Below are 16,549 nucleotides of genomic sequence, written 5' to 3'. Positions count from 1 at the left end.
CGTAAGTAGGCAAGACCCAGAGAAGAAGCTGCCTTGTCTTCCTTGGTGCTGGGAGGACACTGAGCTCAAGGCCAGCAGGAGGCTGGGATTTTTTTTTTTTTTTGCAGTACGCGGGCCTCTCACCGTTGTGGCCTCTCCCGTTGCGGAGCACAGGCTCCGGACGTGCAGGCTCAGCGGCCATGGCTCACGGGCCCAGCCGCTCCGCGGCATGTGGGATCCTCCCAGACCAGGGCACAAACCCATGTCCCCTGCATCGGCAGGCAAACTCTCAACCACTGCGCCACCTGGGAAGCCCGGCTGGGATATTTTGATCTTCACAAATGGGGCAGCTGGGGGTGGGGACACTGGCCCCAAGTCATTAAAAACTTGTGAACATCATTTTAAATTATGTTCTAATTGTCTATTTGGTGAGCACAGCTGTGCTCTGTTCCAGACCTGGGTGCGGTCCTGGAGGAGCCCAAGTGCTCTTATGTTCTCTGCCCGCTCGCCCACCTGTGGTTAGTGTCCTCCAGTGTCCTGTTCATTCATTCATTCATTTGTTCATTCATTCAACAAATGTCGATGGAGGGCCTTTTCTGTGTCAGAGACAATGCTGGGCTCTTAAGCAGTGATGCAAAACAAAAAATCTTTACCCTCAGGGAGCTTACATTCTAGAAGAGGGAGAAAGAAAATATATATGTCAGTTGTAGAAAAGTAAAATGGGAGGTCCAGGAAGGGCTCAGTGAGAAGATGAAGGGCTCAGTGAGAAGATGAAGGGTGAGTGGAAACAGGAGGGAGGTGAGGGGTATCCCAGGACCAGGGAGAACTGCAGGGAGGCCGTGTGACTGGAGGGGTAGAGGGAGGAGGGGTCCCAGAGGCCCCACCAGCCACTGCCTTTGGCTCCGAGTGGAGGTTTTGAGCAGAGATGTGACAAGTCTGGGGATTTGCTCAGTCATGCCTCGTACTTTGCACCTTCACAGGGTTTCCAGTGTGTGGTCATGATAAATACCCTGGCAGCCAGGGCCTTCACAGCAACCTACTCTGTATTTCACTCCACTGGCTTGGGCTAGAGAGAGAACTTTTTTCTCAAAAAGTTGAGCAACTTCAAGATGCTTGCTCCCTATTGCCATGTTATTTCCCAGAAAAGTGTTTTTTGTTTTTTTAAAAACTTCTAGCCACAGTACGGTAGCCTTATTACCACCCTGGTGTGTGTTCGCTGTTTTTCAACTTTGCTAATTTAATAGCTGGGAAATGGTATCTTATAACTTTAATTCCAAGTGAGATTGACATTCTTACAAATTGGTTATTTGTATTTCGTGTTTTGTGAAGTGTATTCATGTCTTTTGCCTACTTATGTATTATGATCAATTATTTTATCAATTAATATAAACACTTTGAACATTACAGATGCAAAACCATTGGGAGTCACAAATGAAAGGGCATTTTAAAAATATCGAACTCTTAGGAACTGGTTCTTCCCCGCAAGCCTGCTCTGCAAAGTGCAGCCGGCTGTTTTAGTTATTAAGGAGGACGGTCGTATGCTGCTACATCTCTCTGTCTCTCTAACTCAGGTTCTCCAACTTGGATCATTGTCCGGCGGATGCCTAGGGTTCTGGGAGGGGCATTCAAACCCCCTTCTTTACAGGAAGAGTCACATCCTGTCCCAAGTCCAAAGTGGACACTGTGCTTCCTTGACTCGGCACCCTGAGGCAGGCTCAGCAGACTTATCCACTGTCCCCACCAGAAGCTGCTGTGGCCAAGCATCACTGCTCAGTGCCTTTACCCTGCATGCAATTTTGCCCTCCCTTTTGAGAAAGGGGATGAGATCTTAATTTCCTTAGTGGAATCCACTCTTGTTTAAGGGGTTTGTTTTGTGGGAAGCAAACCCAAGTGGATGTGGGCTCAGGGGATTAGGAGTCCCTGGAAGTTGCCCCTTCTTATGGTTTTGTTGGGTCTCCCCTAAAACTAGTGTTGCAGGTAGGAAAAAACGAGATATTCTTTGGATGCCTGAGTCTTAACTGAGAGTACCTCACCATGGGGCCAGGTTACCATCTCCTGGCCTGGAAGCAGGTGAGGGTAAGGAGTCTGCATTTGATTGTTACCCTTCTCAGCCCCCAAGACTATAAATGACTCCATGTCTTAGGCTCCTTGAAGGCAGGGCTTATTTATCTTTGTATTCCCTGCCTTTGAGTCTGGTACAGAAAAAAAAAAAATTACTTCATAGAATTTATAACATTTTTTAAAAAGTCTAGAAAGTGCTGCTTAGACTGAATTTAGTGGGGTATCTCTTTTTTTTTTAAAGATAGATTTTATTCATTAAAATTTTTTTTAAATTTATTTTTAGCTGCGTTGTGTCTTCGTTGCTGTGAGCGGGCTTTCTCTAGCTGCAGCGAGCGGGGGCTACTCTTCGTTGCGGTGCATGGGCTACTCTTCATTGCGGTGCGTGGGCTTCTCATTGAGGTGGCTTCTCTTGTTGCGGAGCACGGGCTCTAGGCACGCGGGCTTCAGTAATTGTGGCTCGCGGGCTCTAGAGCGCAGGCTCGGTAGTTGTGGCGCACGGGCTTAGTTGTTCCGCGGCATGTGGGATCTTCCTAGACCAGGGCTTGAACCCGTGTCCCCTGCATTGGCAGGTGGATTCTTAACCATTGTGCCACCAGGGAAACCCATAGTGGGGTACCTCTTAATTGTGATCTTGAAGCTGTTGTTTGTTTTTTATTAAAAAATACCCAGCTAGTGGCATCATGAACTTGATTTGTGAGTTAGTGGATCCTTCCAGTGGCAGTTTGTAAACCTTTGTCGGGTTGGTTAATTTCTGTTGCCTGCACTGGCTTTCCAGCTGTGGATGCCTGTTCCGAGAGCTGTGCTTGCCCAGAGATCCTCAGCTCACAGAGGTGCCAGGACATTTGTGATGGTATAGAAATTCTCTCCCTCTTCTCTGTTAGGCTGGTGGGCACCACTCAGGGTTTAAGACACCCCCTTCTCTGTTGCCTTTCCTGTTGTACCCAGTCGAATTGACCACTCTCCTGGTGCCCCCAAGACACCCCCAAGTAGACTTCCTTCCTGACACCTGTGACATGTAATTGCACTAATTTTTAGACTTCCCTCTAGAAGTGGAGTTTGTGGTCATTGACTTCCTAAGTGGCGCACGGAGTGACGTGGGCACTCAGGGAGTGTGAACTCTGTTCCTGCTGAGACCCTTCTTAATGTGTCCTACTGCTGTTTCTGTAGAAATCGTGGATGGGAACGTGAAAATGACCCTGGGCATGATCTGGACCATCATCCTCCGCTTTGCCATCCAGGACATCTCCGTGGAAGGTAGGTCTTCTGCTCTGTTCCCTGCCATCCCCAGGCTTCCACCTCTCCCGTGCCTTCACCATCACGTCTTCCTCCCTGATCCCCGGGGCAACAGGGCCTTGATCATGGGCCACATCCTGGGCCGCTTACCCATTGCTGGCATCTGTGCGCTCTCCTAGTCTACAGGGAAGTAAGAACTGTTTGGAGTGCTGGTCCCCATAGATGTGTTGGCCCCAGAGAAACCCCTCACTTAGAAAGCCCAAGGTTGCTGTGGGGAAGTGTATTGGAAACACCCCACCTGGCTCTTGGGTTGTTAAATCTGAAAGGGTAGGGGAACAGCAGTCAGGAGGGAGTGACAGGAGGGTGAGCGGACACCAGGTCCTCCACTTTGCTCCCATAGCACCCTCTGGTGGCCACCTTGTAGATCTGCAAGGGGCCACCATGGTCTGGGGCAGTGATCTCTCTAAACTTTTGATTTCACACTCCAGCAGTTTTTGAGCTTTATGTCTGATACGTGTGTATTTATTTTGCACTAAATTATATGCATGTATTTCTATGCATATTATAAAACACACCAAACCAAATTTTTTAAAGATGAGGTGGAGATATTTTAAAAATATTTTTAATTCATTTTAATGGCCTAGAAATCAAATCTTGAAAAGATTTTTGTTCAAAATAATTTTTAATGAGAACAATGTGGATTAAATTGCTTTGTTATGGAAATCTTGGTTTGACACTTGGTGATAGAACAATGTGAAATTCTAAGTTTGGTTTATAGATCCTGGTATTTAGGGCTGAAGTGGTTAAAAAGATACCCTCAGGAGTCACTTAGGGCATGGTGCTTGTTAGTGATAATAGATATAAATCTGGTTTTCAAATGCTTTCTTGATGAGTTTATTCTTTTGGGTAGACATTTGTCAGTTCTGATTAAATCGTTGGTTTTTCATCTTGTAATGTGACTGACAAAGAGCTTGAACTAAAAGCAGAAGCGTTAGCTTTGCTGATTTTTTAATCGTTTTCTTGTGCTTGAATTATTATATTATCTTTGCAGGAATTGTTTAACATCATTTTAAAGTCCATTTTGTGAATCGAAAGTAAATGAGATCATCCACAAACCCACTTTACTGAGTACTATAACCTGCAATTCACAGCCATGAACACATGGGGGCGGTGCAGTTTGCAGCCCTCCTGGGCTGCGAGCTTCTGGGGTCCTCTCAGATACCTGCCCTATCTTACTGATACATGTCTGCTTTACACACAGCAACAGTGTTGACCCATGCATTAAATATAAGGAAACCATTTTTTTTTTTTAGATGAACACTAAATGCAACCGGAAGTCCTAATGCTTTCTTCCCACATGGCTGTGTGCCCTCCACAGGGTACATGGGGCCCCTATCTGAAGATTCATGAATTTCAGATTTCACAGACTAATCAAACCTTCCTCCCCAAAGTGGCCACCTGACATAAGTTGCCAGCTTATTTTGTATTGTTGCCATTTCTTTGCATAAAAGGGAGTGACGGGGAGATATTCTGAAAGTTTGAAAAGCCATTTTCTCAGTATTTAAATGTGTAAGGTGGCCAGTTATGAAACGCTTCCTAGCTTACTTCTATGTTTCTCAAATAAGTTCTCAAACTTTGTCAAGGAAGTAGATTTTTGGCCTGGTAGCAGCAGGGTTGAAATCTAGGGGTCTTTGTGTGGACCCCCTGTGTGAAAGAGCATGGACCCTGTGGTCACGGTGGGACCTCCATGAGCCCACGCCCCTCCCTCCACCAAGCCAGCCATTGACCTCTCTGCCCGTCATTCCCTTCCCCACAGAGACTTCAGCGAAGGAAGGGCTGCTCTTGTGGTGTCAGAGAAAGACAGCCCCTTACAAAAACGTCAACATCCAGAACTTCCACATAAGGTGAGTGGCTGGGGTCTGAGGGACCCTTGCAGAACCTGGACTGCTTCCCCCAGGTGACCCCCTTGGCTGGGTCAGTCTTAGCTCTAGAACAGAACAAAGACACTTGGGGAAGAAGTCGCTTTTCTGGGAAGGGAGTGTCGCCGTTTGATGCCCCCTTCCTCCTGGAGAGGAGCCCTCTCCCTCCTAGCTACTGCCTGATACACCTTTGGTTGATGCCCTTGGAGACCCCCAAGGAGCGTGTCTGGGAAGTTCTAGCCTGGGGCTCTGGAACAGAGCAGATGAGGGCCCTGGACCTTGGGGGCGGGTAGGGTTGGATGTGGCAGGTGTGTCTCAACTTACCAAGCCCCACAGTGTCATACCGCAGTGCCTGGGATCGTGGCAGGAAGAAAGTTCCTTCCCATGGTATCTTCTCCCAGCTCCTGCTCTGAAGGGTTATGTACTCATCTCTGGAAAAAAGAAGGCCCCTGCTTAGTGCTATGCCCCTACTGCTTGGCCCAACTCACCAGCTTGCCCCCCATCCTCTCCCCCGGGCAGCTGGAAGGACGGCCTCGGCTTCTGTGCCTTGATTCACCGACACCGGCCTGAGCTGATCGACTACGGGAAGCTGCGGAAGGTTCGTGTGCTCACCTGACCCTCCTGCCCCCTACCCCAACAGCTCCTACCGACTGGTCCCCCTTGGTTGGGTGGGGGATGGGCAGGACTCGGCCCCCTGTTCTGAGAGCCCATGGCCCAGTGTGAAGAGGTGTCAGTCTCCTTAGACGAGCTGAGGAGACAACCCTTCTAGAAGTAAGAGAAAAACACCTCCTCTCTCAGGGCTGCTTGAGTATGTATGTGCATGGCACATAGGTACTTGCTGACATGCCCAACCTGCCAGGAAAAATATCAGAACCACCAAAGCAATTCTGTTAGGATGAAGGGATACTGAGTGGCCTTTTCCCCTTCTGTTTTCCTGGGTTGTGCAAGGTGCATATATTACTTCCATAATGTAAGATACTGCATATTTTTAGAGACATCTGTCCCAGCCTTGTCCGAGGCTTGCTCTACAGTCCTGGGCAGCTTCCCGCCATGATTTGCTTTCCCCCATTGCTGAAGTTTGGCTGGGGATTTTAGAGCTGCTTGATTCATCTATGCTTTTGGTGTGAAGTTGCTAGGGGCTTTTCTTGAGCAACAAGATGTTGAGGAACAGACCGGAAGGTGGGGGCTGTGTGTCTAGCCTCGTGATGGTTCTTAGTGTCCGGGCTGGTTAAAGTTGCTGGCCTGACCTGGGAGAGGTCTGTCTGGGACACCGTGGCTGTACTCAGCATCCTCCCTCTCAGCCCTTCCCCGCAGTGAGAGGCCCTGTGGTGCAGACATCCTGGGAGAGGCCACCCGTGGAGCCCTCCTCATGCCCCCGGTGTATGGTCTGGAGCTCGGGTTGGAACGTCACCTGTTGGTCCTTGAATCTCTTGGCAAAGGGCTTCTAGGAATGACCGTTCTGGTATTTGTCTCCTTGACCTTGATACTTGGAGAGCTCAGTGTTCAGTGAAGTCCCCCACCTTGCCTCTGCCCCCAGTGGCCAAGCAAGGCTTCATGTTGCCGGTGCGGCAGCAGCTCTGTGGCATCAGAAGCTCCTTTTGGGGTGTGTGTGTGGTGGGGTGAACCGCCAAAAAGGATTTGTGAGGGAGGAAAGGAGTAGTTTCCTATCCCCTCCAGAAACCCCAAGCTGGGCCTGAAACTTGAGGCTGGGCCTCTGCCCACCTGGAAAAGCCCACCTGCCGAAGGAGAGAGCCCCGCTGCCTGGCCCTGTGCGTGGCGGTATCCAGGTGTATGTGGACGAGCGTCCAGCTAACCTCTTGGGGGTTGGGGGGGGGGGGTCCCAGCCCTCTAACTCAGCCACTTTGCAAAGAGAAAAAAAAAATCGATTTGAGAACCCCCCTGACCCACCTGAAAGCTGTGTGGCCAAACCAGACAGGGGCCAAGGTGGGGGAATCCTAGAGGCGGAGACTTTTTTTAAAGGTATCATCAGCAGGTACCGCCCTAGCGGTCAGCCGATGCCCTGTGGTGACAGGTGTGCACGTGCCTGTGTCCCTGCTTGGGGGGCCGGGGTGGGCAGCAGCCAGCCAGTGCACAGCTGTTCCCCACCCCCATGTAAAGTGGGGCCCGTGCTGACTGTGGCTTTTCAGTCTCAGCCCCCGCCCCACCCCCCGACTCCAGGAGCCTCAGCCTTTTGGGAGGTGAGAGTCCAGGGGCCTTTGTCTCATTCCTGGCCAGCCTCTCCCCACCCTCTGTCCCTCTCTGTGTCTTTTCATTTCTCCCTGTCTCTCTGTGTCTGTCTCCCCTTCTCTTTAATTCAGTAGCAACGGTACAATCCAGCCCAAATCCTAGCACAGACCTGTTCCCACTGAACCGTGGATTCTTTCCAGAAAGCACAGAGGTTGCCAGAGCCTCTGGTGCTTGGGAACAGGAGAGAGCCAAGGGCTGTGACCGGGAAGCACTTCCTTCCGGCACCCGTTCTAGGTGGGCGTGGGGGGCCTGGCGGTCCCTGGGAATTGAGGGGGGCAGGTGGGTGTGCACCCGGGGCCTGAGGATGGCCGAGGGCCTGGACGGAAATGACTGTTGCTGCTTGACAGTGGTTTTTTATTATTCTGGAAGCTGTCAGAGACTTTCCCAGAAGGACTCCACCTTCTCTATTTTGAGCAGTTTCTTCCTGAACGCGTCCCAGATGAATGGATTTATCCTTTTGTACCCTGTGACTCTCACCTAGCAAACGCGGAAGCTGAGTGGTAGGCTGACAAAGCCATTTGCTTTGGGTTAGTCTGGGAACCAAGAATCGAGTGGGAGGTCCAGCGAGGAACTCCCCCGACTAAGTTATGGATTTTTTTCCACATTAAATTTTTTTTTTTTAATTTGGTAAAATATACATAATTTTTAAAGTACCACTTTAACCATTTTTAAGTGCACAGTTCAGTGGCATTAAGTACATTCACCCATCACCACCACCCAACTCCAGAACTCTTCATCTTGCAAAACTAAAATTCTGAACCCTTTAAACCATCATTCTCCACTCCCCCTTCCGCCAGTCCCTGGCACTCTACTTTCTGTATCTGAAGTTGACCGCTCTTGTAGGTACCTATATAAGTGGCATCATATAATATTTGTCCCTTTGAGTCTGACTTATTTCACTTAGCATAACGTTTTCCAGGCTGTCTATGTTGTAGTATCCCCGTCTCAGGATCTCTTTTCTTTTTTCTTTTCTTTTCTCGGCAGAATAATATTCCATATCTGTTGATCTGTCAGTGGACGTTTGAGTTATTTCCACCTTTTGGCTATTGTGTATAATGCTGCTACGAATGTGGGTGTACAAATTATTTGAGTCCCTGCTTTCAATTCTTTAGGTATAGACCCAGAAGTGGATTTGCTGAGTCGTATAGTAGTTCTTTGTTTAACTTTTTGAGGAACCTCCATACTGTTTTCCACGGCAGCTGCACCATTTTACAATCCCACCAACAGTGCACGAGGGTTCCGATTACTCCACCTCCTCGCCGATCCCCAATAAGTTTTCTTGAGAAGATAGCAGAGCCAGAATATAGTCAGAAGACTGTAGCTGTTTGAAGGAGCCCCACATTTCACGGAATATGAGCGCCAAAGGGGCTTGAGAGCTCCTAGGCCAACTCTTGAGTAACAGGCGGGGAGACTGAGGTTAGGTTACTTACCAGTCCAGCTAGCTGGCTGGTGGTGGAGCTGAAACCAGAAGCCAAGACTGATGGCTCCCAGGCCAGTGCCTGGTCTCAGCTTGCATTTCTTTCTTGCTTTCTTTCTTTTTTTTCTTTCTTTCTTTTCTTTCTTTCTTTCTTTCTTTCTTTCCTTCCTTCCCTTCCCCTTCCCCTTCCCCTTCCCCTTCCCCTTCCCCTTCCTTCCTTCCTTCCTTTCTTTCTCTTCTCTAGTTGAGGCAAGCAGGGGCTACTCTTCGTTGCAGTGCTTGGGCATCTCACTGTGGTGGCTTCTCTTGCTCTGGAGCACGGGCTCTAGGTGCGCGGGCTTCAGTAGTTGCAGCACTCAGGCTCAGCAGTTGTGGCTCGCGGGCTGTAGAGCGCAGGTTCAGTAGTTGTGGCGCTCTCCGTTGCTCCGCGGCATGTGGCAGTCCCCCCGCCCCCAGTCTTGGTGATCATCGAGATGGGGGTAGCCAGAGACTTCTTGTGCCTCTCACCCGCCTTCTTCTTCTTCTCCCCCTAGGACGACCCACTTACAAACCTGAACACGGCCTTCGATGTGGCGGAGAAATACCTGGACATCCCCAAGATGTTGGATGCAGAAGGTGAAAGGCGCTTTCCTTCTGGGCCTTCGGCTCTTCTCCCGGCTGCGGCCAGCGGCCAGGAAGGGCGGGCCCCGCACCTGAGGCCAGAAGGGAGAAGGCTTGGTCTTCATCTGGGGAGCCAGGGGGTCAGTTGTCTCTCAGGGATTCCACAGACAGATTCCCTGAGGTTTGGAGGGAGAAGTGGTAGCTGGTGTCGAAAAGGGCGGCCCGAGCATGGTCCTCAGCTTGGTCTTGGAGTCGGGGTAGTGGGTGCCGGGGCGGAGTGCAGTGGTCCTTTGTTGTTGTAGGGGAGGGAAAAAAAAGTTTATTATCATGTGCACCATGGACACACGTGGGAGCTTGCCGTGATGAGTAACTCAAAGGGGTGATTTGGGTTTGGGGTCTATATATATACCTGACTTCACAGGGGAAAGGGAGTGGGAGAGAGGGCACTTGTGGAAATACAAATGACTTTTTGGAAAGATGGATGGGCCCTTAGGAGAATAGATGGAAGATATGATAGTTTGTGACAATGTCTGTCAAGTTGTAAGGCCAATTTCGAACATGCAAAAGCAGGGAGAATAATAAGATTAGCTTCCATGTACCCACCGTCCAGATAGAACAGGTACTGAGGTTTTGTCACACTTCCTTTCTTTTTCGCTTTTGTTTTCTTTGTTGAAATATTTTAAAGCAAGTCTCAGACATCACAGCATCTCACTACTACATACTTCAGATTACATACCTTAAAAATAGCAATATTTTCTTATGCAATCATAAAATAATTTTCACACCAAGCAAGTTGACAATAATTCCTTGATACATCTGCTGCCTGGTTCAGAATCGAATTTCCCCATTATTTCTTTTTAGTTGCTTTGTTTTGATCCAGATGCAAACAGAGTCTGCACGTGGCATTTCGTTGTTCTATTTCTTGTGTCTTTTCTCATCTGTCGCACTTCTCTCTTCCCTCCGACCCCTTTCGTTCCTGGCACTGAACTTGTTGTAGAAGCCAGGCCAGCTGTCCCGAGTACCCCTTACTCTGGTTTGTCTGTTTCCTTCCTCGGGTACCATTTCACTCCTTCCTCTACCTCTCGCATTCCCGTAAGTGGAAGCTGATACCAGATGGCTGGTTAGATGCAGGCTCAGCGTCTTGGCAGGAAGACTTGGTGGTTCTGAGAGCTGCTTTCCCCATCACATCAGGAAGCATATCATGTGTTCACCCGCTGGCTTTAACTCCAGATTTTTCTTGACAGACATCGTCGGAACCGCCCGCCCGGATGAGAAAGCCATCATGACTTACGTGTCCAGCTTCTACCACGCCTTCTCTGGAGCCCAGAAGGTACCCAGGGCCCCCTGCTCCTTCCTTGCCCAGCACACCTCATGCCAGACCCCAAGCCATGCCCTCCCGCCCCCCCTCTCCCCACCTCTCCTTGGCGACAGGGTCCGATGGTCTGTCTCTTCGGTAGCGTCAGCCCCCGGTGCCAACGTGGCATGTCATTCCACTCAACTCCTCTCCCACCCGCCCCTCTGCTTTCTCTCATCTTCCTCTACTGCCTCGGAGAACACTGGGAAAGTGCTCACCTTCTGGGACCCAGATGGCGGACTTCAGCAGGAAGGGCGGCATGGGTGAAATCAGCCAGGGCTGGTTCTGGAGGCCTGGAAGCGCTGTGGGCAGCAGCCCCTCTGTGCCCACCTCTGTTGAAGCTACAGCTTTAACAGAGCAGCAGGCGTCCCTTACGGAGGCAGATCTGGGGAGGTACCTCCTGTCTTCACTGACCTGTTCTGCAGAGGTGTCACGAAGCCCCCGCCTTTCTCCCGCTCACAGGCGTGGTTTAGCAAATCTGTCCACAGCCCTGTTGGGCCTTGGCGCCTTCTATACCTTGCTTGGGGCCCCCATGCGGGGTCATTCTGCACAACCCCTTGGGGAGACGAAGGGAAAGGGTGGGCCGCGGTGAACACTTCACGTGTCCTGACCCAGGTTTGCCCAGGGAGGCCTGAGGTTAACGTCCAGTTGTGTAGGTTCTGCCCTCCACAAAGGCATCATTCACACTGCAGACACTGAAGATTTGAATAATTTCATTAGCCGGCTTAGCTTGGGCGGCAGGCGCCCCTCCCCCAGGTCCCCTCACAGGCAGGACCCTAGAAGCACAACCTCCAGGTTGCTACGACGACAGACCGCAGGCTTGGCGCTCTCAGCTCTGGGCCTTGGAGCTGCCCATACTCAGGCAAATTTCCCACCCTCTGCATGGAGTCTGAGTGGCCTGTTTTGAAATGCATGATGGGGCGATGCTCCCGCCTCCCCAACCCTCAGCCCAGCCTTCCCCAGCGCCCCCCCTCCCCACCCCTTTTTCCCCACCTCTTCCCTATCTCTCTCCCACCCCAGCCCCTTTCTCCTCCCATCATCTCATTTTCTCTTTCTGCCCATTCCCTCATTGTCTGTCTGTCTTGTGTGCTCTGTCCACCATGGCTGTTTGGGTTTGTTCTGCGCCGCTGCTGCCTACTTTCTTCTCTCAACCTCTTCTCCTTCTCTGTGCAGATGTGTAGGCACGCTAAGGCCGGATGGGAAGGCCATGTGACCTAATGTTTCATGTCACTGCCACGCCTTCTCGGTGCGCAGAAGGTGAGCTCTCCCTCTGCCTCGCCCTCTCTCCCAGCGCCCTTTTGCCCATCTCTTCCATCCGCCCTGGATACTCCAGCCGCAGCCCCTTGGAACTGCAGCCCCTGGAATGAAAGGCGGGATTAGAAAAGCCCCCCTCCCCTTACCGCAACCCCAGCCCCTTGTAGGAGGGCAAGATGCTCTCTGAGCTTTGGCCAGGACACTTAAAGATGCCTGAGAACGCCAGCCTCTGGATGGCCTGCATCTCTGTCCCTACACGCTGGGCATAATAGGTGCCACAAACGGGAAAGAAGCTTGTGGTCTCAGCTCCTTCCCTGGACTGAGTTGAGAGCCCTTATCCCAAGCAGCACAGTTCTTGGCTCTGCTTCCTGCCTATTCTCTTAAATATCCAGCACCTTCTCACGTCTCTCTCTCTCTCTCCATCTACTTAAGCAAGACTACCCTCTCAAATTACCCAGCAGCCAGGGCAGGGCGAAGTCTTCTGCCTTCCCCTTCGTGTCCAGTCCAGAGGCTCAGAGTCCTGCCTGATCCTTCCCAACCAGGCCTGCCAGGGACAGTGGTACAGGTTGCATACTACCCAAGGGTGCCCTGTGTGCACCATAGACCATGAAGATTTGAATATTTTTTACAATAATAATCTTGCAAATGGCAGTAAAAATGTCTTCTAACAGAATAAGCATGACAGTTCTGCAATAGAGGTGCCCCATGCCCTGCCTGGATGGGCACCCAAGACCTTCCTCACTTTCCTTCCAGGCCTCGTGGGTACTGCCTGACAGGAAACAGCCCCGCCTGGAGGCTCCCCATCCTGGGTGTCCCAGCATCCCCAGGAGGCCCAGCCCTTTTCAGCCTCTTCTCTGGCCAGCCTCTTGCTTCTCCTTTCTCTTTGTCCCACCTCTGCTGCTGCTCTTTCTTGTTAGCTTCTTCTGGCCCCTCTTACACCCCACCTTTTGGGCAGGATGTGCGCACCATCTATCTCCTTGCCTCACTGGGCCTCCAGCCCTGAGAACCGCACAGAGTCTTGCCTGCACCCAGGGCTAGGCTGAGCTCTCGGCCGTGGTCTTTCCCCTCTTTCCAGCTCTCCTTCCTCCTCCCCTGCTCCTGCAGGGTTCTCTCCTGGGCTTCATGCCCGTTGACACTGGCCTTCCCTGTCTCTGAAGCCTTCCCTGTGTCCTGGCTGGTGATGCTCGGAAGGGAGTGTGTGTGTGCGTGTGTGTGTGTGTGTGCGCGCGTGCGTGCGTGCGTGTGTGTGTGTGTGTGTGTGTGTGAAGCAGCCTGCTTTTCTCCCTCCCAAATCTCATGCCACCTCCCCCCATGCCCTCTTCCCTCTCACTCATCCCTGTTGCAGTCATTTCATGCTCCTTTTGTCCATACATGAGGACAAGGTCACCAGCTGGGGGGATGGGGTGGGGGGGTGGGGATCGGGGTGTGTTCCTCTCATGTCCTGGGTCAGGAGCCTCACCCAGAGTTGCCCCTCCCATCCCACTTTGAAGGAGTCAGGCAACTGCTTACAGCTCAGCAGGCCGGTGGGAGGGGAATCTTGCCCCTCTCCCGTGGAAGAAGGAGGAGTCTTTCAGACTCATCGACTCTTCTTGTCTTGACTGTCTCCGTGTCTGGAGCCAGTGGGGGAAAGTGTCCTTGAAACCCACACCCAGTGCCCTGCATCCTCTTCACTGTCTTTCTCTTATCAAGCCTTGGGCGGTGGAACTAGAAAGACAGCCGAGTCTAATACATGCGTGCATGCAGGTGTACACGTGTTTGTGTGCCTGTGTGGATACTGCACTTGTACGGATGCCAGTGTGTGTGATGGACGTTCCTAGTCAGATGAGGACCAACTCCCGTCTGACGTGTTGGTTTTGGTTCTCATTCTTTCTCAGCTTTCCTCTCCCCTCCTCTTCCCCTGGAGGGGTTTAGAACGGCTTGTGAGCAACCAGCGTTTGTTTGTGTAGTTTGTTGCTTTAACATTCATGGCCTATTGGGAACTGTTTCTGAGAAACAGCCTTTTGGGGCACGAACCGGACTTGCTGTAGGGGGTTCTGGATGCTTTTAGGAGTAGATGATGCTGTTCGCAGCCTTCCATTTGTCGCCAGCTGGTTGTGAATCTTCTAAGGGAAAGAAACCCCGTTCCTGCCCTCAAGGGATTCACGGTCCATCCGGGAAAACTCTTAATAAACAAGCTCGTGATGCTGTGGCCTAATCTCTACTCTGCTGCAGAGCTGAGCAGCGGCGGGGCGCTGCAGGGCTGCGGGATGTGGAGGCTTTCTCGAGCAGGAGACACTGGAGCTTGAGGGTCTTAAGGGTTGAGTGGTGGGGATCTGCAACTGAAAGGCTCAGGGAAGGTTGAGGAAGGTGGTCACGGCTTGTGCGACGCTTCGTGGTGTGACGGTGCAGCCTCCAGAGGAGAGCACGTCCGTCCCGCTGCCTGGAGTGAGGACTGGGGGCAAAGCCAGAGTCGGTCGCTGGGGTCAGGGCTGAGCGCCGCGGGGTTGGCTCCCTTGTGTCTGGGGTCCTCGCTGGCACGGACACCAGGGCAGGGAGCTGACTTGGGACATGGAGAAAGACTAGGCAGTGGGAAGCTGTGGGAGGAAGGAAATGGGCAATTCTAGCTAGATTTGGGAAATTTTTGACAAAAAATGTCACAGATGAGATCTTCGTGGCACTCGCATGACTGTAGGTGGTGGGTGGCAGCGCCACGGCGCGTCATTTGGCCTCAGTTGGCTGTTGGATGTCACCGGCATTGAGGCTGCTTCCTCTCCAGACTGTACCTGTACCAGCTAATTTGATGCTGATTTGTAGAGAGGCAGTTTGGCCTGGAATAGCTGAGGGTTTCATTTGAGGATAGCTGAGCGCTCCGGGGCTAATAATCCATAACTTAGAAACAAATAACTAATATAAAACTAAGCACATTGTTTTGTACTACAATGTATAACAATACACCTTAAAGTGGGTCATAAAAAACAAAAAACCATGGAAGGGTCAACACAAATTTCTAGTCATCTTTTCCTTTGGCACTTGGAAGTCATCCTTTGGCCTGTTTCTATCAAATATTTTCTCAGCCCATTTGATGATCTTTATAAAAAGTCCCCAGGAGGCCCACCCGGGAACTCCCCTAGACTTCATCCAAAAGGAGCCCCCTTTGACCCTGGGGCCTCTGAGGGACGGCCAAGGCCCTTAAGGCCCGCAGGATGTGTCTTCCAGAATCCCATGAGCACAGGCCTCACTCAGTCCACCAAGTTCACAAATTGACATACAAATCAAAGCTTACGGCCTCTGAGCCCAGGATCTCAAGATGAATCAGGAGGATAACACGATGAAGGTGGGCTTGAGCCATTCGCCATCACAGTGGCAGCTGCTTCTTGCCAATGATTAGGGGCTACCTGTGATTCTTACTTGCTTGACCAGCACGTTGGGCTGGGGGCTTTGCGGCCACCCCACAGTCTTACGTACATGTCAGCACACGGGAGAGCCCTGGCCTCCCCCGGGTCCCCTCCCCAGCCTTCAAGGGAAGTGGCCCCGGTGACTCCGGGCAGATTCCTGGGGACATCAGCCCAGTTCCCATGACCCTGTTCGTTCCGGGGCCCCACATCTTCTGGGACGGGCTCCAGGAAGGAATTTCTCTCCTTGTGGCCTCTTGGGATTCCCCCATGGTTGCTTGTTGGTTCCTTAGAGGAAGGACGATCCGTCAGGAGTTCCTGATGGTCCTGTGAGAAGTGGCCTTGGCATCTCCAGGACAGAGTTAGGTTGGGGCGCAGCGACTGAGGATCTAAGGATTGACTGCTTGTCTCAGTTTCTTGAGACCTGGGACTCTCAGCTCCCCCTCTGGCCACACCCACAGCTCTCCCACTGGAGGCCCACCCGCCCTGAAACCTCGCCCTGGAGGGTGCAGTGTCTTCGCTTGGAGCTCGGAAGAACCTTTATGGTGATCTCATCCTGCCCCCTCGCACACACACCTGGCAGTCACCCACGCATCACATGATTTGGTGGGCGTGTGTTCTATTTGCAGAGTTCTGCAATGAGAAAGCATTTGCATCTTCTCAGTTGTTCCTTCCCAAGTCAAAGCACCGTCATTCTCAGGAACTTCTTGATGCCTGGCCTCAGTTTATCTTGCTACAGTTGAAACCCGTTTTGTCTTGTTCATCAACCAGGCGCAAGGTCCCGTCTTTCTCCCCCGTAAACCTTTGCCATCTGCAGGGTCACCCTTCTCCAGGGCCCCAGGATGCTTATCTGTTTGCTCATTGGCGTTATCTGCTGCCACCCTTAGGCCATCTTCCTATCACAGGACCCCCAAATGGCTTCGAGTTCCCCTCCCCTTGCAGTTGGGTTAGGATGTGCACAAGAACTGCATTTAAAGATCATGCGAGCAAAGTGGGTTTAGGAGCGCCTGGCCCCTGCCGGTGTCGGGTGCACAGTGCCCTCTAAGCGGGAGAAGCAGTGTCCCCTGGGGTTCCTGGGCCTTTTGTATCTGATTGCCATTCAGTCCTATTTAGT

General features: G+C 51.6%; 1 protein-coding gene across 22 annotated transcripts in view; it reads left to right on the top strand.

Moving 5' to 3' along the window:
* ACTN1 (actinin alpha 1) overlaps positions 1-16,549 on the top strand; it is a 101,912-nt gene that overhangs the window by 61,965 nt on the left and 23,398 nt on the right. For 19 of the 22 annotated variants that reach the window (XR_004348274.1, XR_004348275.1, XM_032621255.1 and 16 more), the window contains 5 exons: positions 3,208-3,294; positions 5,090-5,177; positions 5,712-5,790; positions 9,390-9,471; positions 10,701-10,786. Coding sequence is in view for 20 of the 22 variants with exons in the window: in XM_032621255.1 (XP_032477146.1) it covers positions 3,208-3,294; positions 5,090-5,177; positions 5,712-5,790; positions 9,390-9,471; positions 10,701-10,786 (422 nt within the window). In the remaining 2 variants the exon portion in view is untranslated. Of the gene's footprint in view, positions 1-3,207; positions 3,295-5,089; positions 5,178-5,593; positions 5,791-9,389; positions 9,472-10,700; positions 11,673-11,983; positions 12,068-16,549 lie in introns of all 22 variants that reach the window. The other 3 variants (XM_032621259.1, XM_032621258.1, XM_032621257.1) reach the window with 3 other exon arrangements.

The sequence above is a fragment of the Phocoena sinus genome, chromosome 2 (assembly GCF_008692025.1).
Source record: "Phocoena sinus isolate mPhoSin1 chromosome 2, mPhoSin1.pri, whole genome shotgun sequence".
NCBI classification, from domain to species: domain Eukaryota; kingdom Metazoa; phylum Chordata; class Mammalia; order Artiodactyla; family Phocoenidae; genus Phocoena; species Phocoena sinus.
The sequence above is the reverse complement of the archived record's forward strand: the minus strand, read 5'-3'. Positions and strand labels throughout refer to the sequence as shown.